Source organism: Genypterus blacodes, unplaced genomic scaffold (assembly GCF_046128005.1).
Source record: "Genypterus blacodes isolate CSIRO-AG114 ecotype Tasmania unplaced genomic scaffold, CSIRO-AGI_Gbla_v1 ptg000084l_1, whole genome shotgun sequence".
NCBI classification, from domain to species: domain Eukaryota; kingdom Metazoa; phylum Chordata; class Actinopteri; order Ophidiiformes; family Ophidiidae; genus Genypterus; species Genypterus blacodes.
The window spans coordinates 122835-144795 of NW_027466889.1; the positions used below are offsets into that span (position 1 = coordinate 122835).

General features: G+C 48.1%; 1 protein-coding gene across 2 annotated transcripts; it reads right to left on the reverse strand.

Moving 5' to 3' along the window:
- Positions 1-261: 261 nt before the first annotated feature.
- pak4 (p21 protein (Cdc42/Rac)-activated kinase 4) lies at positions 262-20993 on the reverse strand. Of its 2 annotated transcripts, none has more exons than XM_076158615.1 (11): positions 20851-20993; positions 5834-6061; positions 5509-5717; positions 5201-5366; positions 4815-5039; positions 4229-4687; positions 3905-4038; positions 3318-3444; positions 896-1021; positions 576-710; positions 262-483 (listed from the first exon to the last, which is right to left on the reverse strand). In XM_076158615.1, exons 2-11 carry the CDS (start codon positions 6032-6034, stop codon positions 328-330), a joined length of 1938 nt encoding a protein of 645 aa, XP_076014730.1. In that variant the 5' UTR covers positions 6035-6061; positions 20851-20993; the 3' UTR covers positions 262-327. The 2 variants fall into 2 exon arrangements, with proteins under 2 accessions (XP_076014730.1, XP_076014731.1); XM_076158616.1 differs by lacking the exon at positions 20851-20993 and adding an exon at positions 13320-13619.
- Between the last annotated feature and the right edge of the window lie 968 nt (positions 20994-21961).

The following is a 21961-nucleotide window of genomic DNA, read 5'->3' on the forward strand; positions in this document are numbered from 1 at the left end:
CACACACACACACACATACATACAAACGTACACACACACGCACACACACACTACCCATTGCCTCTCAGTCAGGGAACACACTCCCTACAGTTCAGTGATTCACATAAGGAAGAAGAATACTCCTGCACACACACTTCACACGTCTTCAGCAGCACTTTGCTAATGTTTTGTGTGAAGCCCCCAGCAGACGGTCTGCAGACCCCCGCAGACCCGACGCCCCCCCTGTGCCCCCTGCAGACCCGACGCCCCCCCTGTGCCCCCTGCAGACCCGACGCCCCCGTGTGCAGGAGTACTTTGTCCCCTCTGAACCTGCGCCCGGCAGGCGTCTCATCTCATCCTGTTCTGCCTCATCAGAGGGACGATGCAGGACGGCGGCCCGGCCTTGGTCAGGAAAGGGTGTTTGAGGAGCTCGTTGGCCGTGGCCCTCTGTGCCGGGTCTCGAACCAACATCCTGTCCAGGAAGCCCTTCAACAGAGGGGAGACCTGGGAGACGACACACGAGTTATAAACCTGACTGATGTGCTCCTACAGATGATGTCATTTAATCATCTTAGTATAACAAATCTAGGCTGTACCTTGTGCAGGTTCTTCAGTTTGGGCGGCAGGTTGTCTCGGATCATTTTCATGGCTTTAAGCGGCGGCTCGTTGAAGTACGGCGGCTCCCCGTCCACCATCTCTATCACCATGACGCCCAGAGACCAGATGTCCACCTGAGGAGGAGAGCAGCGTTTACCTGTCAGCTGTCTGTTTGGAAAAATCCCAGAAAGAAAAGGAGTGTGTGTGTGTGTGTGTGTGTGTGTGTGTGTGTGTGTGTGTGTGTGTGTGTGTGTGGGTGTGTGTGTGTGTGTGTGTGTGTGTGTGTGTGTGTGTGTGTGTCTGTGTGTGTCTTTGTTACCTCTGGGCCGTAGGGCAGTCTGGATATGAGTTCAGGTGCCATCCAATACGGCGTGCCAACCAGAGACTTCCTCCTCTGGACTTCCTTTGACACCTGAGCACAGAAGCCGAAGTCTGACAGCTTCACCTGCAGACAGACAGGTGGAGGGAGAGACGCACGTCAACGTCAAGACCACAAACAGGAAAACATCAGGAGACCACAACTACACTGAAGTTAATACGGTTTTCTGATGCTGTAAACATTTAGTAGTATGTTAAACACAAGACAAACACACCATGAAGCACATTTGCTGACCTGAAACTCGGTGAACAAAGTTCAGAAGAAAGCAGCTTTATTCAAATGTACAAACTCTGAGATGAGCTCCATAATATGCACCAGTGCTGATGCTGTTCAATATGAAATAGGACTCTGTGAGAGGCGTTCAGGGTCTCAGTCAGGCTACAGTTGTGGCTGCTGGGTCATGAAGTCACCACCCAGGCCTCAGAGAGTGTGTGTGTGCTTGGCTGAGTGCAAACCTCACACAACACCAGCCGATCATCATGAAAAGAAAACTAACAGAGAGGCGGTGTGCACATTTACTTAAAAACACACACACACACGCACGCACGCACGCACGCACGCACGCACGCACGCACGCACGCACGCACGCACGCACGCACGCACGCACGCACGCACGCACGCACGCACGCACACACGCACACACACACACACACACACACGCACACACGCACACACACACACACACACACACAAAGAGCCCTGACTCTATTTTCTAAGAATTCTGAACACACCCAGCCTGCTGACGAGAAACGCTTGGGGCTGGGCTGAGTTTGCTTCCTCTGGTAGGTCATATCAAAAACACAAATGCAGAAGCGTGTCAGGGCAGGTCAGCCCTTGAATAACCTGCTTATGCCCCACATCTGTCCCTGAGCCGGTCTCTAAAAGCCCTGTAAACTGTAAACCTGCTGAGTGAAAGCGTCTCTGTGAGCCGGCTCTCTGGTCCTTTGTACACATGACCGTGCTTCTATTCACATCTTTATGTCTGCGGTAAACATTCACCTCACTGCAGCCCGGCAACAACAAACCCTCACATTGTCTGAGGGATTGTGAAACGACCCTCGTGTCCTCGTCTTCTCGTCGGTGGATTGTGTGCCGAGTCGTTGTTTCGGCTGCATGATTCAATTTGTGTATAATCGGGTTTGCATGAGACTGAATCTGCAGTGCAATCTGCAGCTTTATCTGGCCCAATGTGGCCTCTGATGTTTGATCCTGTTACTCTGCCTTCACACACACACAATCCAAAGGTTTGTCATACTTGTCCACTGACATAACAGAACATACAAGTTACATGTAGACCAACATGTAACTGGCATCAGGAGACATTAATAACTCTGATTTAATTGCATATAGATGCAGTTTCAGCAAATAGGAAAGGATAGGATAAAGGATCCTTCTGTGTATATCTGATCTTTTGTCTCCCATCATCACAATAATGACCTTACAGCTTAGATAATAACAGAATAACCTTTTGAATATTATGTACACAGCGTTTGATCTAAGGGATGCAAAGGAAGTTGCACTCAGCCTGCAGCAGCTGCACGGCTGCACAACCGCTCCCACTGAGGGTTGCAGATGAGTCATGCAGCGGTGAGCGGGGGAAGGAAATAACATAAGTCATTTTATTGACTTTAATGTAGTTGCCACTTTAACCAAGCAGAATGATCGACTAAATATAAAACAAACCCACAGATCTCTAGTTCCTTATTAAAGTCTCAGACCTGAGCAGGGCTCTAATTTGGTCAGTGTGTCAGGGAGAGCAGGTCGTGTCTCTCTCTCTCTCTCTTCTCTCTGCACACAGACCTCACGCCTTTATTCTCCTGTGGTGAAGATGAGCCTCCACCACACTGGACTGCTTTGACACAGAAATGCAAGCCGGGCTTCTGCTGTCAACGTTCCCACAACACACTTTTCCTCTCTTACGCCACACACTGATTACCCTCTGCTCTTTGCTGCCAGCGTTCATCTTGCAAAAAGTCATTTAATCTGAATCACAGTTTAGTTGAGGTTTTGGCTTTGTCCCATCAACACAGTCTGACGTTTTTAAGCTCTTTAAAATGGATATATTGTGTATGCATGCATGTTATTTACTCTTCTGTTCATGTTTAAGAAATAGTAAGAAAAAAGGGCTGTTGTCCCTGTGTGCACAGCGGTGCTGCAGCATGGGCAAGGGCAAGGAGGTTACATTCTAATGTATTAAAAAGCCGGCCCAGGGACAGAACATGACGTACATGTCTTCTATACATCACCATGAGTAATCAAAAGAAAGGACCTTAGTGAGAGCTGAGACAGGAGAAGGTTGTGTGAAAGCAAAAGAAGCCAGGCACAGCAAGAAGACGGTGTGAGACAGGAGAGAGGTACGTACCCGCCCGTCGTGAGTGAGCAGGATGGAGTCACTCTTTATGTCTCTGTGGATCACTCCCTGCTGGTGAAGGACAGACAGGGCCTTCAGCACGGACAGACACACTGTGGCAATCTGCTCCTCGTTCATCCTGGGGAGGGGGGAGGACATTAGAGCCATTATATATTGGTTTATTGTCTCAGAGAGAGAGAGAGAGAGGGAGAAAGACAGAGGGAGAGAGACAGAGACAGATACACAGTGTCTTTTCTGTTATAGTTGTCTCGTCAATGATGAGCAGCATAAACAAAGACAAAACCTTTGCCTCTACATGTTTCGTTTAAGGAGATGTAACCAGGGAACAAAAATGTGAAAAACATTTATATCTTGCACAATAAGTGGAAGTTCTGAAAGACGACCCAGGGAAGTAAACAATGTTCACACCATCATTCAAGGCTCTGACAGCAGGACTGAGGAACACATTTATGTGACACTGCCCCCTTGTGGAAGAACAGCTTCCTTGTCTAATCAGATGTTCTGCAGGTATAATCAGGATGAAATCTCCATTATGAGAGAGAGAGGCTGTATGATTGATTGATGTGCTGCTCTCTCACCTGGTGTGTGTCACAATGTCTGTCAGAGCCCCGCCCTCCAAAAACTCCATGACAACCCAGAGTTCGTCTCCCACCAGGTAGCTGTTGTACATCTCCACCACGTTCTCATGGTGATAGTCCCGCATGATCACCACCTGCAGTTACCATGGAAGCAGACACAGTGTTAGTATCCAATCGATGGTTTGATACATTTGCTCCTGCTGTGAAAGTGTCCAGTCACTTCTACATAAGGGAACAAACTACAAATGCATGTGTCAAACTGTGACGTGGACCAAAACCATGGAACCGGTTTCTCTTGACGTGGTGTTGTGATCATGTTCCTACCTCGTTGAAGAGGAGTTCTCTGCGCTGCTGTTTCCTTAGGTCCATCTTCTTCACAGCCACCAGCTTGCCCGTAGTCTTCACAGTGGCGATACACACGATCCCCGTTGATCCCTCCCCTATCTTAATGTAGTGGTCCAGGTAGGTCCGCGGGTCGCCGGGGTCCACTACCATTTGTAGCGCTGCCCTGAACTGCTCGTGGGAAACCCTCTGAGGCTCCCTCTGCGGCGAGCGGGCCTGAGGGGGAGGACCCGACGCAGGCGACCCGGTGGGGCCGGGGGGCCGTGGGGCCGGGACGTTGGGGTGAGGGGTGTGTGGCTGCTGGGGGGCCTCGGGGCCCAGGCTGGGGTGGGAGGTGTGGTGGGGGTGCGGGTGGCTTATAGGAGGCTTGGAGCCAGAGGAACCTCTACTGGAGCCGCTGGAGGGGCCGTTGTGAGAGGGAGACTCGGGGTGTCGGACAGGCTGGAGGAAGGAGAGAGGAGGACATCAGACAGGCAGAGGACACCAAATTGACATATTCTACTGTGCTATACCGGACTGCAGCCAGTTTGTACCCGTCTGCCTGTCACTCTGCTGTGTGTGTCCTTACCTGTCCAGTGGGGCTGCGTCCTCCCTCGCTGTCTGCCCTGGGGTAGGTATTGAAAGGTCTGGTGGGCTGCTGGGCGGTCTTTATCACCCCGTCTGTCACCGGCAGGTTGGGGGTGCGTATATTGGGCCCAGAGAGAGGCCTCTTGTCCCGAGGAGACTGAGGGCTGCCGTCTGGTACAGTGTAGCTCGACTTGGGCCTGCGGTCGCTGCCCTGATCCCTGCGAGCCTGGAGGGAGCGAGGGAGGACGGGAAGAAGGGAAGAGAGAGAGACGATGGAAGAATGAGTGGTAGAGAGAGGTGGAGTTAGTTTTCCTGCTGCTGGGATAAAAAATATCAGACATGCTAAAGGTTTTGTGCTATTAACCCCTCGAGTCACTCCCTCTGTACCTGGTCTCGAGGTTCCCTGTCTCTGTGTGGGGGAGGGGGAGGGACTGGTTTGTCCCTGGGGGCCCTGCTGGGCTCTTGGCCCCGGGGCTGCTGCTGGGGCCGGCTCTGGCTCCCATCGTCTCTGTGCTGGGGGTGACGTTGCTGGTGTTCTGGTCTGAGCCGCTCTCTGAGGGAAAAGAGCAAAGATTCATGGAGCTGAGCGCAACTGTACAGCTATAAATGCTTCATGTCACACATGACAACACTCTGAGCACTCAAGTTGCAGTGAATTCTGGGAAATGTAACCAAACTGGTGGATGTTGCCTCACCTTTCAGGGTGTGTGTATTGTCTGTGGTGAGGGTCTCCGTTCTCCTGTCCTCTTCCCCCTCCGCCTGAGGAGCCAGAGTCCCTGCGAGGCTGTATGGGAGGGCTGCCTCGTCTCAGGGAGTTGGAGCGAGTCACAGACATGGTGTCAAACTCATCCAGCAGCCATGTTAGGGAGCCGTCCACTCCCAGCTTGCTGCCACGGACAATCGTCTGAATAAGAAACACAACACACATCAGGTTGACTTTGTTGCCTGGTAGAGCTGTGAGTGAGCTTTGGCACAACACAAGTTAGACCACATTAGATTAGACAAGATGATGTAAATGACCTTTCGTGGCTCCACTGTTGTGATGACGGTGGCGTCGATGAAGGGCTTGGGCCTCTTGGCTGTGTCCTCGATGAGCGACTGCCATTGCCGCGGCAAGCCGACAAACTTCTGCTCCTGCTCGTCGAAGTCGGTGTGGACGCGGTGCTCGAAGTTAGACGGAGCCGAGATCTGGATACGAGACTTCTTCTTCTTGGTGAACATGACGGCAGCTGCAGCCAAGCATCTGACCTGCAGACAGAGAGGAGAGAGAGGAGGGGGTGAGCAGGGAACGCTGAAGAATACAAGAAGAATGGCCAGGAGTGCTGTTACTAGTTCAGACAGTACATGTAGGTCTGAACATTCATCTGTTTGAAGTCAGACATGTTCAGTAAGCAGGTCAAACACAGCAGGTGGGGACAAACGGAATAAAGAGGAAAGAACTGGCACTGAGATATAACAGCAGTGTGTGTGTGTGTGTGTGTGGTATAATAAACATCACATTCTTAATATTGGCGCATGGAGCAATCACTGGCATTAAATCAGCAGCGACCTTTAGCTGAAGGTCATTAACAGGCTCAACCACAGTGCTCAACTGCTGCTCTCTGCTTAGTAATGATGGGACGACGCTGCTGCAGGATCGTCTCATGGCTGCTCAGAGGCAAAGCTTTACACACACAACACACAGCAGCCTGCCGTGTCTACATTCAGGCGGTGTGAACATACTCGAGATATTTAGAAAGGAAATACTCCCTTACAGGTGAAACCACTGGATTCTTAAAGCTGCTCTATGGACCTTTGGAGCCCCCTAGCGTGTGTTATTGTAACTGCACCCATTCAAACCAAGGTCTCTTCTCTTTTTTTGTGTTTCAGTCCCAAAGAGAGTGTTTGCACTGAGCTCCGTCCTCTAACACAGCCTCCACTGCAGTGAGACAGTGCGTCTCTATTCACAGGCAAACACAAGTCTGTCATGCCGCCAGTTTCCTGGTTGGACCGCTGTATGATGTCAACAAACCCTGAACGAGCAGCTGAGCAAAGGGACAACGCCCCCCCACCCCCCAGCTCAGAATGAGTGATGTGCAGAAAGGTTCAGGGCTGAGAAGAAACAGAAGCAGAGAAGCAGAGGAAGAGTGAAAGAATGACCAGAGCAGCTCCAGAGTCAAGAGAGGGAGAGTCGTGCAACTGAGCTCATAGAGTCTGTGGTGTTAATAAAGCTTCTCACAGCAGGAGGCTTCAGATGGAGCCGCCCAGCAGCACAGAGAGAGAGAGAGAGAGAGAGAGAGAACACAGAGGCTCAGAGCCAACGACAGACACACCCAACACCAGACCTCAGCATAACACTGCTACAGACAGAGCAACACTACTGAGCCGCAGCATAACACTGCTACAGACAGAGCAGCCCCAGAGCAGAATGCATCCACTTACAAACTACTGCAGGGAAACTGTGTGTTTACTAAGTGAATGATCTGACATGAGGAAAAGGCAGCAAAGGTCAGAGCGACACGTAACCTGCTTACACACATATCAGCCTTCATATGGACGCTCTATGCCGTCCCATCTTACAGCTGCAGAGGAGGAGAAGCCTCTGTGCTGCAGTGCAGGGACGAGAAGCTGAATAAGTTAAGATGGAAGAGAGAACAATAAGAACAGAGGCTCAAACTCCCACGCAGGCCGTGTTTACCACTAAACTTAATTAGTAGCTTTACAGAGAAATTACGCTCCGGTTTTAATGAGAAGAGAGAAAATAAACAGCACAGATCTGGGTCACAGTTTAAGACTGAAGGGGAACATTCATCATCATTTCTCCAGATGTTGCAATCCCTGTTATTCTTCATTGTTCGGGACACAAAACTATTCTGCAGCACGTTTTCCATCTCATGTCGACACGTGGACTTCTTAAGTGAGTGAAGATTTATCAGGATTATGTAGAAGTCAAATCTTTCTGTTCCAATTCAGAATGAAAAGAAGGTAAGAGTGAAAATATGAAACTCTGGTAGATGAGTTTGTTTGAGTTGTTTTTGTAAATAAGGCCTTTTACGTTTCTCTCCTGGCTGATTGCGATGAAAGAGATAAACCAGCTTTATTGTTCTCAGTAAATGTGTAGGAAGCACTTTTATAGATGACCTATAGCGCCCCCTAGTGATATCTTTATAGGCACCTATAAAGTAATTAAAAGCCCTCCCAAGCTTTACGAGCGGCCTCTTCAGCTTTTTGTCATGGCCAATATAGGAAAAGTAGAAGAATATACATGTTAGTCCTTAAAGCTTCTATCTGCTGCCTCGTGTTCAGATGAGCAGCAGCAGTAGCGGCAGCAGCAGCCGCCTCTCAGTCACACTGCAGGAGGCAAACAACAAACTCCATTCAAAATATCTCCAAACAGCACAATCACCTCACAGCTGCTCACTTTTTCCAGCCAGAATGAATCTGGGGACAGCAGAGAAGAAGAAGAGCGTAGCGAGCGGCATAAATCAACAAGTCAAAGGACTGTAGGGTTCTATTGGTAAGATAGGATCATTACAGGCTGTTTAAGTGTCTTGATGTCATAGAAAACACCAACGGCAGTAAATCAGAGCTTCACTGTCAGGCAGACTGAGAGAAAACGTGCATCTCATATTCATAAAGTGTGGTCTGGATGTGAACCGAGGATTGTGGTTTTAACACTGCAGGCTTGTTGCTGCGTACGGGGAAGTATAGAGCTGAGGAACAAGATTATACTGGAACTCCCAAGGGACAAGAAATTATGAGGTTTAAATCTCCTGAAAAATAATGTGCCAATGCTTCTTTTGCCCAGAACCTCTCAAAGTGAGATATATAGGGAGACAGGTGAGCTCCAGACTGACAGGCTGAGTGACTGAGAGCTTCAGCAGGTGCCCCCCCCCCCCAGTCGCTATAAAACAGGAAACAGGAGGAAGCAGAGCGTAGGACAGGAGGATGAGAGCAACAGGTGCCCTCTCTGACCACGAGCTGGGTTTCTATGAAGTTATTACCCAGCGAGACAAAAACACACAGAAAGGTTTTTGGCAAAGATCCCTCAAATTGAGTTATGAGCTGTGACATAAAGGAACTAGACGCAGCTGCATGCTCCATGTACAGCCTGTACATTCTCCTCCAGCAGGTGAGCAGAGGCAGAGACAGAGACAGGGACAGGGACAGGGACAGGGACAGGGACACACCATCAACAGCTGTCCTAAGTGGAGTCCGGATGTCCTTACGCCACTTTATGGTTTTAAATGACAGACCAAGCTGAGTTTTCCAGGTGGATCACTTGAAGATAGCGACAGGTGATGTCAGAGGAAGCAGACATACAGTGGACATACTGCTGCTAAACTGTGGATAAAACAGCACCACTATAAGGGAGGGACATTAAACAGTGTGGAACGTGTCGCTGTTTTTGATGGACATGTTTGTATTTGTATTATCATCTGCTTTGACGACATGTGATGAGATAAACAACACACATTCTGGTCTTGCCCAGCTGGCTGCCTGGCTCCCGGGCTGTGGAAGTCCCCACCATCTGCTTTGTGAAACCTCCTCGCTATCCAAACCACAGTTATTATTGCGTTGCATATTATCCTTGCATTCAATAAGAATAACCCACACACATTCCTGCCTCTATGAATGAGAAGAAGGTCTGAGACTAAAGCCCTACGGTGCTTCACCCTGCCTCCCACTCAAACACACACACACACACAGTAAACCAGGAGCTATAAAGGGCCCCTCCTCTCACAAAGCCTAACAAGCAGATCCCTCCCACAACACAACAATCACTTCACCTCAGTTATGGCTTCATCCTCTTTTTTCCATCCCTCCCACTCTATATCATTCTCTCATCTCTCCCTCTCTCTCATCTCTCTCTCTCCCCCCTCCCACACTACTCTACTACCCTCAATCTACCCCCACCTTTCCCCTCAATACTCTCCTGTCCCTTTAATAGTCTCTCACCCTCCTCCCGCTCTTCTCTGGAGCTCTCTGAAAGCTCTCTCTCTCTCTCTCTCTCTCCCTCTCTCTGCTCTGGCATTCCTGCACTGCCACCCATGTATGCCTGGCTGAGCAGTGAGAAAGCCCGTCCACAGAGGGCCGCAGACAGCCACAGACAGCCACAGACAGGCTGATGAGCTCTGGACCAAGCTCCTGCCCTCCGGTCCAATTCAGCTTTGGCACCTGGGTGGTCCCGAGACTAAAGGACACAATCGGTCACAACAACCATTAAGGGCAGAATTGATGGCGTACAGTTTGCAAAACGTTGCCAAAGGACTTTTCAGACAATATCTGGGAAATCCTCAAATTCCCCAGTAGGTTTGGATTAAAGATCGAAAATGAAATAATACGCAACCTAACATATTATTATTAGGAATGGTTTCATTTTGAAGTAGCCGCTGTCTAATTGGTGTGCAGCTGCAACGCACCCCGTCATCAAGTTTAAGTTTAGTTAGGGTGACAAGTCACAACCCATTATTGTGGGAAACACCTCATCAGTGTCAGAGGCCGTAGACGGAGCACGCTGCACACATTCCCTCCCTCCCTCCCTGCTAATGGTTTTATGCCCGTTTGCATGCCGGGCATAACGATCCTTCACAAACACACTCACAGCACTCACATGGCCAATGTAAACACACTTCACTAAGCCACAAGAAATGTAAAGGGCACCAGATCATTCATCTAAATGCTGGTTTGGGGGATTTGACCTCATCAAGAAGAATGAACCCAAGTCATGACCTTCGACCTCAGACGGGATTTATGACAACAAAGAAATATATAAAACTGACACCTGTCAAGACTGTCAAGCCATTAAAACGTTAATGCCAACTAATCTCATAAAAACCTAAGTGGCTATAATAGCTGCTACCACTAAGAAGATTCAGACAGAAGATTGACTTCAATCAAAGCCTGAACCTGCTGATGGGCGTGTAACCTGTCCACATTACAGGTTGTCTCTAATCGTTTCTGGGCCAATTCCATCCTCCTATAAGAGGGTGGGTGGAGTATTGTTCTAAAACTGCAATGTAATGGAATCTAATAAAGTATCATGAGAAGTTATAGCCTCAGAGATGACCATAGAGTCGACTGGTTGCTTTCATGCAGGGCTTTTCTGATGGATTCCATTAAATGACAGGTTAACATAATAAAGTGCCGGCCCAGTGTAGAATGTAATAATAACATAAACCTGGCTTTTGTATTCAGTAATCTGTTTTAAAATATGCATTCCCGGTGGCAGGGGGCAGACGGAGAACATTTCCCAAACAGTCTGATTCATTTCCAAAGATAGCCGTTAGGCACGAGGGGCACCTGGTTCCTCTCAGCAAAACACATGCAAATACAAAAGTGAGGACAACTGAGACACAAAGACCCAGAGGGATCAGAACAACAATGTAATAACGGGCAGATCCTGAAGGAATGCCTGCTTGATATGTGGTCAGCAGCAGGCGAGCAGCTCAGAGGTCAGAGCTCAGCGACCTCCTCTGGAATAGGCTGCCTGTGACCGATGCTCTCAAGCTGATAAGAGGCTTGTTCTGCTCTGGCATCTTAAAAAAAGTTAATTATCAGTCTTTTATTTGTGCTTAATGTATTTTCTGGCCTTTTTTATAACTAAATCAGCGACTGTAGTTCATAATCTGAGAAAAGAAGGAGCCAGTGTATGTGTGAGTACTGAACAAGAGGAACAAGAGAGGAAGCTGACAGCTGCTCTACATGCAGGGGTGGGAGATCCAGGAGCGCCTCTATATGCTACTAAATCACACTGTACGCTATAACTACAACGTTACGCTACAGAGACAACACAGTGACCTCTTTGGCTGAGTTATGATGAGCTTTATGACAGCGGTGTTTCACTTTACAGCACATTCTGCTTACTTGCCATATAGTGAGACCGGCCAAGGCTGAAAGTCTCCAAGCTATTTGTCTGTTGGCAATTTTCCAAACAGTTTTTTTTTAAAGTGGATCTATTATATGAAAAGATTTATAAAACCGTATAGTAATGTGAAACCACACTTAACATAAAGAGCTCCTAAAGGGTGAGGATCACAAACGTACAACAATAGAGAGACAGACTCCGACTCTGAAGCCAGAAAGGGATGCGTCAGTCTTAATGTCACCATTGTTGTTGGTGCTCTTATAGTAGCTGGGCAGACCTGAATGAGGGACCAGAATGAATAGGCCGCTCTCACCACGGAAAACTCTCACACACGCCCGTCTCACTCACTCACTCACACACAAACACACACGGTAACACCCCTCTCCCAACATTTCCCAGATTTACTAAGTGCTGTGCAAACACAACACACTGTCCTGTATGTGGAGCGACCTTGGAGCTGATGACTGAGAACTACAGTCAACCTGTTCACAACCCTGTATGCATGTGAGCTCAGCTTCAGTGTGACACCAACATGTGTCAGCCATTACAGTAAATGAGGGAGTCGAGATACACAGCTAGTTGTTACGCTCACTTAAGCTCCCATGATTTCATACAACTGTATCGACCCACTGCCTGACAACGGGCCAGGTCTCACACAGGGCCAGGTGTCAGACGGGGCCTGGGCCTGACATACAGGACTCCTCACATAATGACAAGAGTAGGCACCGGTCCAATCGCTACACCCTTGTCATGACTAAATTGTGCAGTTTCGAAAGCAGATTTTGAGTTTTTGTTGACATTGTGTCGGAGTTGTTGAGTCAAATCAGAGGTAAATGTAGTTGCTGTGGTAACCATTATACAGCACTACAAACAGATCAGCACACCATTACAGATACACAACTTTTAACTGCTCATCAATCCCTGAAACGACTCTTCAGGGTGGGATTGTTACCGACTCAGCGTTCATCTTGTGTAGTTGCAGGATGAAAACGCTGCTGCTAAGCTTCACAAAAGAGCAAAACGGCCCCATTAAATCATTGTGCAGCCGTGTCAGACAACAGCAACTTTCTATAGGAGCAACTGCAAGCATGTGTGCATGTCACACTGCAAACTACTGCCTTTTGTCTGAGGACACATGAAGCATGAATCAATCTTCCTATCACGTTCGGAGCAGCAGTGAATCCCTGTGTGTGTGTGTGTGTGTGTGTGTGTGTGTGTGTGTGTGTGTGTGTGTGTGTGTATGTCCTCTCCCTGTGTGTCACCAGGACTTGAGCAAAGAAAGATCAAGTCCAGCAGCTGCCTCCACACCACAAACACAGAGGCAGGAACAGGTTTGAAAGGCTAAAGTCAGCAAATGGAGGAGAATTAAAGGAGAGTCAGTGCAGCGGCCCCGTGAGAGAGAGAGAGAGAGACCCCCCCCGCCCCCCTCTCACACACACACACTCTGCCCCCCTTCACGCCAGCAAACAATACACTTATTATGCTTGTTCCTGACTGACACTTCATCCATGCTGAGAGTTTTGCTTGGTTCCAGCTGCGCACCAAAGCCCAACACAACATGTCGCTCCACTCAAACTTTTCACCGAAAAAACGAAGACTTAACAAACTCCTAACCGGCAGCGTTCACCGTGTGGAGCCGCCGGTGTGCCTTGTACTCACTTTCACCGACAGAAGGTCGCCCCGGCAGCCGCGGCAGCAGCAGAGCGATCCACCTGATCCGAGGTCGGAAACGCAGGTCGGGACGAGAACGGGACGGAGCGCCCGGGGCAACAAAGTTGTTTCCGCGATCAAATGAAGCTCATAAAGAAGTCATGGGCGCGTTTGGGTCCCGTAACAGCGAGCGGAGCGGAAACGGAGAGGGTTAGGGCATGTTAGAGCTTAAACACACACGGCGACGGCAAAGGAGAGCAGTTTGGAAGTGTAAATACAAAGTGTGTGTCGCATTCCGATAGTTTCAGCAAAGCGCGGCCCAGTATCATGACGTCACAGAGAGAGCGAGAGGTAGAGAGACAGAGAGAGAGAGAGAGGGAGCGCCCTGTCAAAATAAAAGCCTAATAATTCCGTTTTGATTCAAATAAATCGAACTTCACATCCTCGTTGTGCAAACTTCCTTCCTTCCTGCTCTCGCTCCTGATCCCTAAATCAAACACAATACAGTATCGATTACTGCATTGATAAGTTACGACGTCAGAGGTTTAGACCTTAACTCGGTCTGACCAGCGGCAGAACAAACAAAGCTCCATTTATAAAACAAAGAACTATGAGATACAGCAGATCAACGGAGCAAAATCAAAATCTGTAACAGCTCAATTTCATCTCTAAAGATTGAATTTTGGTGAGTGCAGCTTTTTCTAAACAGATCAGTGAGGATTTTACTTTGAAATGGGAAGCATGCCAACGACCAAACTTAACTCTTGAAAAGTAAGAGTCAATAAAATCTAATTAATAAGTCATTAAAATGTATGAAGAGTTAATTTATCAAAGTGCATTTTTAAAGCTGAAGCCTTTCCCACAGACGCCACACTGTTTTCCTCACACAGTCTTGCTCCTTTGGCACAGCTGAATCTGACAGCAGCGCTCAAATGAATCCTCTCCACAGCACTCTGATCACTGTGAAATACTGTGTTAGCCTGCTAATGTGAGCAGATCCATCACCACGGATGTTATGGAGGAGACACGCGTGACGAGCTACTGTGACATCATACGAGACATGAACAATCAGCATTGTTGTTTTAGAGGAAATATGGAACAGATCTTTGTTTGTTTAACTTTGTTGTCTGTAGTGGTTGGACTGCTGCCATCTAATCAACCTAAAACTTAGTTCAACATGTAAACAAACAAATGGACACGCATGGGTTACTGCCACCAAATCAAACCAGTCCCATTAAACGTCACACATGCTCTTTGTTTCATTTAAGGGAAGTCATTAAAAGTGTTCAGATAAACACTCCACCTTAATCTCCGACTCCAAACACAACCAGTCATAAGTGGATAATATTCAAACCATCTGTTCTTCACACAATAACCTGTCATCGCGGCCAACAGATGATTTTTTCATTGTTTATCTTGGAAACAGACTTCAAGGTGTCAAAGTCATTTAGGAACGGAGCTGTTGACATTCCTCTGAGAGTCTAAATACAGCAAAGCAAGATCGGCCAATCACAGCCTCACACACAAACCTGCCAATCCCACGGCTGAGTTCAAACAAAGCACGCAGCGCTCCAGCCAATCGGGGCTCAACTCCAGGAGCAGGTTGTGGAATGTGGAAAGGTCAATGATAAAGAAGGTGCAGAGATCTGAGTGTGAGCGCAGCACAGCAGCTAGCTCAGGCGCAGTACGACACGCAGAGGAGGACGACGGCACCGAGGTTACGGCTCGTAGACGCAATGACGTCTGCAGGAGTTTAAGCCACAGGAATACCCACACTAATATTACACTTAGAGAACAAAGCAGAAGAGGAACCAGACACTTTACATTCCATTTACAAGCTGTTTTAGGTCTGGATTGGAATCAAACATTAAAATAGCTTTCAGCACATAAGCAGCAACATCTTTAGAAGCTCTACATTTGAATTTAAGCTTTACAAAGGCAATAATTCTCCCCTGTTACCAAAACCTACAGCAGCCTAGAGCAGGTAGTACAAGGAGGTAGATTAGCCTCAGCAGAGTCGCTGAAGCGCTGTTAAATAACAAAGTACACAATTCCTAACAATGCATATTTGCTGCTGTAACGCAAACACAACACTTCCTGCAGCTGCTTCACACAGCGAGAGACGTGACTTTATACAGCAGCCATGGAACAATGGAAGACGCTTTCCATCCTGAGGATTCTTTTACTATCAGGACAGTGGGAGTCATGGTTATGATGACATCATACTCTGTAGCATTTTGATGTTATCTTATTCAGACCGGGGAGATGTACAGTAGATTCTTACAGCCTTGCAGTGATCAGGAGCCAAAGCGTTTTATACACTCGTGCTGCTGCATCAACCCTGTGATCTGTCAATGACGGGCCTGTCTCCATAATGAATAGGTACTGCCACCTGTTGGACTGTAACAAACACAATCACATGACTCTGCGTGACATGTTGATGTCTCATAACCACAAACTGCTGCTGCTGCTGCTGCTGCTGCACGTCACTGTCATCAGGCCCTCAGCGGCTGCACCATCATTACTGAGTGACAGCACGCTGCCAAACACGGAGGCGTGGCCGCGTTGTTATGGAGGAGACGAGGCAAACAAGCCTCCCTGTGAGGAGCCAGGTGTGAAGCCAGCCATCACACCAACATCTGCTTAGACATTTATAGCCTATGAGGCAGTTTGGCCCGACACAGCAGCATGAGAAATATTAGCTCAACTACTCACACAACAAGGACAGAGAACAGCAACCAGTATATAAATCTCTCTGAGAGGTTTAGGGTGGAAAACTGAGAAGATAAAGGTTTATCTCAGCAGATGCCACCAGTTATCCTTGAGTTAGGGTGCCAATGTATTTGGCCGGTTCAAAGACATTCTTAGCCGTCTGGAATCTTCACATAGGGATTTTATATGATGGGAGAAAAACAAAACTGCTATTAAATTAAAATTCTAGACTATTGTAGGTTATTAAGACTTAGAAAGCTTCCAGCATGTTATGGCTCAGAGCTCATACTGTACGTGTTCACAGAGCCGACGCTGTAAGCAAACACACTGCCTGGCTCAGACAGATGATTCCAGCATTATGAGAATGTAAAACAAAACAGAAACGCAGTGCTGGCCCTCGCGTTTTCCTGACCACTACAAAGTCAATATGCAGTCACTGGCATGGAATTACAACAGCAGAAACAGCTGAGGTGAAAACAGGACACTATCCAGAATGCTCTGTGCTCTTTGTGTGTGCCAGCCTCTTTATGGAGCCCAACAGGCAGGCCTGTGCTTGATCTTTGGGGCTGTGATTAAATAACTGCACATGCAAACACAAGCAGGCAGCTCCTCAGGAAGAACCGTGCAGACGTGAACCTGAACAGACCAACACGGTTACTCAAGAGCTGGGAGGGAGCAGAGATGCACATCAAAGCAATAAGAGGCAGTGGAATGGAACGATCCCACAACCACCAAGACCAAACGGATGAGTTCAGATACGATACGTGGAGTTGATCCAGGATCAAACCATCAGGTCAGGGTGGATCTGCAGCCCCCATCTGTCTCTGTTTAATACGTCTCTCTTCACATTTTGCCTCTTGCCACATAGAGAGCTCACCTCAGACAAACAGGCCCTTTAGTTTAACTCAAACCAAAGGGTCGCACTCTTTCACAGATGATTGGTTATATTTACATGTCAGACTACATTAAAGGGTTAAGAACAGTTTGGGGTGTTTTCATGGGGTCTCTCTCTTCTTCACCATGCAGACCTGCTGCGTCAGGTGCAGAGCCATGTTTGTGTGCTGCAACCCACCTTGACATCAGAGCTGGACCCACACGTGATAAAGCCTTCTCTATGAAAACACACACTGTCCTGAACAATGTCACCTTATGTAATATGTGGTCCCACTCCTGTTCAGAGACTGTGGCTGAACATGAGTCACGTAAAGGAGGTGAAGAGGAACACGCAGTGAAGCACAACACGTCGCTGGATTGAGTCGTTTCATTGGGAGGCGTTTGGTGTCGAATCTGGCCTGAAAAGACGACAATAGTGGACTTCAAAGAGAACAATGGAGAGCTGCACCCAGACAGAGAGGACGACGCCTGAATAGATCCACCGTGATCAAACCAGAGAGATGTGGATCTCACCGTGTCAGAGTCTGTGTGCTGTTACAGAGAAGGTTCAGCTTCATGAGGAGCCTCCATGACAAAGTGTTCATGTGTTGTTTCAAGATTACACAACACAAGTGAACATGAAATGACTTTGGTTCATCTGTGTGTGTGTGTGTGTGTGTGTGTGTGTGTAACAGCTCGGTAACAACTGAAGGTGTTTCTCTGACACACAAACATGTACCCTTCATCACAGACACGGTGTGTGTGTGTCTGAGTGTATTGTTCCTGTATTGATTGTGTTACCCTCAGTGGCGTTCCTCTGTGACTGAACACCTCCATGCTGGTGTGGATGTTGGCTGCTGTGCTCATTCCACAGAGGATTTGTTTCCCCTCTAAGGCAGTAAGCTCGGCCCTTTCACCCGATACAGTGAAAAATCACACTGAGCTTCATATGCACCCCTCCTTCCTGCCCCCCCCTCCCTGCCCCCCCCCCTGCCCCCTCGCCCCGCCCCCATGTTATCCTGCGCCCCTATTTAATCCATTCCCCGTCATCTTAGCTTGATTCTCTGTCTCAGAACATTTGTAATCTCATGAGTTAAACTTAATCAGCTACAGAGGTCGAGGCAGTTCTTCATCATTCTCTCCCTTCAGCTATTTAATAAACAATCTAAATACACTTGGCTTGTTGACTATCATCGAAGAGAAAGAGAAACATGACGAAGAATAAACTAACTACCAACCAACAGAGAGGACACAGAATGTAACGTAATGTGTCGTCTCTGTGTTCCGTCTCTGTGTTCCGTCTGTTTGGCTGAAGTTCAGTGTGAGTCGAGCGTTTCTCCTGCCCCCTCCTGCTCTCTCTGGACTCTCCACACACACTCACACACACACACACACACACTCAGGCCGACCTGCTGGGGAAAATATGTATCCACTTTCATCTTCCCTCTCCCCGTCTTGCTCCGCTCTTTATCTCCCTCTCCGCTCCGCCCCGGTCCTCCGCCCTTTTGTTCAAGCTTGGCCTTCTTGTTCCAGCAAAACTGATAATAGGTGAAAGCAGATTTCTAGTCTTTCCATCGTTGCACATTGGCTACACGGAACTTAACCATGCGTCTACAGCAGAAAACAACCAGGAACTTGGCTTAGGTAATGGACTGAGTTTCAGTGGTGAACGACAAAAGAAAACTGTAATTGTGTAAAACAAAATTGTGACAAACATTTTTAATTCTTTAACACAACTTGAACTTTTCCTCCAATCCACTCCCCTATCTATCTATATACCAGGGAAGCTCTTCAGAGTAATCATTTATTCTCTAAATGAAATGAGAAACTCCTCAACATCACAACAACAATAGAGCCAAACTTCCAATTTGGTTGACAATTACAAACCAATCTAAACCTCTTTCTTCTCCCGGCAGCTTTCCATAACAATGCCTGCTGGCCAATTATGCGTCTATACTCGGTTTACAAAGCAACCGCGACTCAAACTCCATCTCCTCTGTTAACTCTGTCTCTCACAGAGCAGAGAGCCCCAGAGAGTCGATCCTCACAGCTCCATGATCAAACAGCGCCCGGCTCCAGTGCGGTGACATGCTGGGCTCTCCCTGCAGAAGCTGTGGACCCCCGCCCTCCCCCCTGCCCCCCCGCCCATGTGTTTGGAGTCTGCAGGCCCTGAACAGCAGCTGTGTTTGTCTCTGACCCTTGAGTTCATTCAGATCAAACTAATGACAACATCCCTCCTGCCGGCCGCTCTGCCCCCTGCTGGATGTTATCGCTCAACACTCCTCTACCGGCTGTGATTTATCAACCTGCTCTCATCAAAAACAAACATCCTCCCTCTAAAGCTGCCTTCAAAACGAACAACAAAGACACAGATGATACGGTTCACTTCTATTTATTAATGCATCCTCAAGCTGAAAGTAGACAATGAAGACATTTGTTTCTGGAGCTCAGTGACATGACGGTGGAGCTCCACCCGGCTTCAGCCACACTACAGTTTCTCCCCTTACTGCTTCACGCTGTTCTCCCACCAAAACCAGGGAGTGGAACACAGAGCGAGTGAGAGGGCGAGGAAGAACAATATCACTGTTGAAACCCTCCTTTATGCAAAACAACAACACAGAGCCTGAAGCCATCTCCACCAGAGCAAACACAGTCACATGTGCTCTTTGTTTTCAGGCTATAACAAGCTGAGCCCATTACGCCTCACATAAACACACTGTAATGAGAGAGAGAGAGAGAGAGAGAGAGAGTGATCAACCAGCTGTAAATACTACACCAGAGCTGGAGGACAAACACACACACAGCATCTCACAGAACATAACCTCCGTGTCACCACCGCTGATAACTCACAACAACTATTTCAGGATACGATTAAAGTTTATTCTAAATACTTAAATAACCTGACAAGTTTGAATGAACTCCCCACATGATCAAAGTTACTGGAGGACGTAAAGATGCTGAGTTCTAACGCAGCCGTGTAGTTAGAGTGGCTTAGAATACGACAGAGTTAAGAGGATTTAGAGGGAAGCAGCAGACAGAATACACACATGGACAAAATGATGATGAGATATGGATCAATGTTACAGAACATAAACCAGAGGCATCCCAGGAATGTGTGTAGTGCCCACGACTAATGCACAACCTTACCGACTCTCTCTCTCTCTCTCTCACACACACACACACACACACAGACAGACAGACAAAGAGAGAATGTCCTGTACACACGGAAGCCCGGGGCAGAACATATGAAGGTATGGAGGAGCTGAGGACGCAGAGAAACGAGAGGAAATGAGCAGTAAAGAGAGGGGAAAGGGAGGAGAGTCGGTCCTCTGTCCTCCTCCTGTGCGTCCCCAGAGACACAGTGTCCTCCTCCTGTGCGTCCCCAGAGACACGGTGTCCTCTCTTACCCCCTGAACGTGCCTAGCTGTGATGAATAGCAGCGGAGTGTGATGGAGGCTAGGCGGGGCGGAGCGGGGAGCTTCACCGCGGGGCTCCGGCTCTGCTAACACACAACGACAACCACCACCACCCCCAGTAAACCTCACAGACACACTGCATCTCCTTCTGTTTACATGGCGTCTAGGTAACAGCCGTGTGTCCGTGTTGTTGTGATGTTTCTTCTTCTTCTTCTGGGCTTCGCGGCGACATTAGAGGCTCTGAGCCTCAAGCTGCTCCACTTTACTACAACTTCATCTGTTAAAGTTTTACAAGTGACTCATCACTTTGCACCTCAGACACTCGCTCGAAACGACACTGCTACGTCCCGCCGAACACTCACACACACCCTCTCTCTCATACACACACTCATACGAGGTTACCCGGTGAGTCGCTACGGGCACAAACGTTTGAAACGCAGCTAGCGGTTAGCCACAGTTAGCAGCTCGGAGACGCGCCACAAGCTAACGAACAACAAAAGCTCTAAGTACCGAATTGAAGCACAAATGTGTGAACTCACCTGGAAACTCCCCGCTAGTCTGTGTGAGGCGGACACCGGGGCTGGGAAACAAACTTTCCTCCGTCTGAGAGCGCAGAAACGGGCGAACTTTCGGCGAACTGCGTGACATTAGCCGAAGTCTCACTTTCCCACCGCCATGTTGAACAGAGGAAACGCTACATCCGGGGAAGTGCGGCCAAGCACCATGGCAACCGAGTTAGCGACGTCCTGCTGACAGCGACAGACCGCAAAATGTTCAAAAAGTCGTTATTCTTATTTTATCTTCCTCGTGTTATTGTTATAATTGGAAAGCGTGTGTGTGTGTTTTGTTTATTACTTAATCAATTACATTCACTTAAGATTGGCAGTTTTATTTCTGGGTCAGGGGTCATGGGTAAGGGTGGGCTGACGGGGTCCTTCAGTTCAGCACACACACACACACACACACACACACACACACACACACACACACTAGATTAGCTTCTCACTTCCCAAACGGTTGTTACAGGATTATATGCTGCAGGTTTGTAGTTATATTGAATTATTCCAAAATGTTAAGAATATGTGATATCAGCTCCAAAGAGACAAAACAGATGAGTGAGACAATGATGAGTGTTAATGAAAAGTTAAGTTCAGAAGAAGAGTTTGAATCAGCTGCCGTGCTACCACTTTCCCCCTCTCTCTGTCTGTGTGTGTGTGTGTGTGGTGGTTAGTCAATCGATCTTGGGACCTAATGAATTGATTGGATGGAAACGCTCCCCAGGCGAACACTGAACTCTGACTCCATTTGACCTGAGCTCTGCCCTGCTTCACTCACGGTATGATCCTATACTGTCACACACACTGTCACACACTGCAACAGGAAGCAGGAAATAAGGATCTGCTTTATCTTGCCATCAACCCACGACACTGATAAACACAACAAGAGACATATTCTATTCTGCTACCATTGTATTTCCTATCTAGCTTCCTAGCTCCAGTCCCTCGCAGTTGCAGTGAGGTATTTGAATAAACAAGCTCCTCTCCCCCCCGGTCGTTCCCTGTGTGAGCTCAGAGGCTGACCTGCTTTCATCTGAACATGTGACCTGCTGGGGCGAGGAGAGCTGAACACGTCGTACCACACAACCTCTCC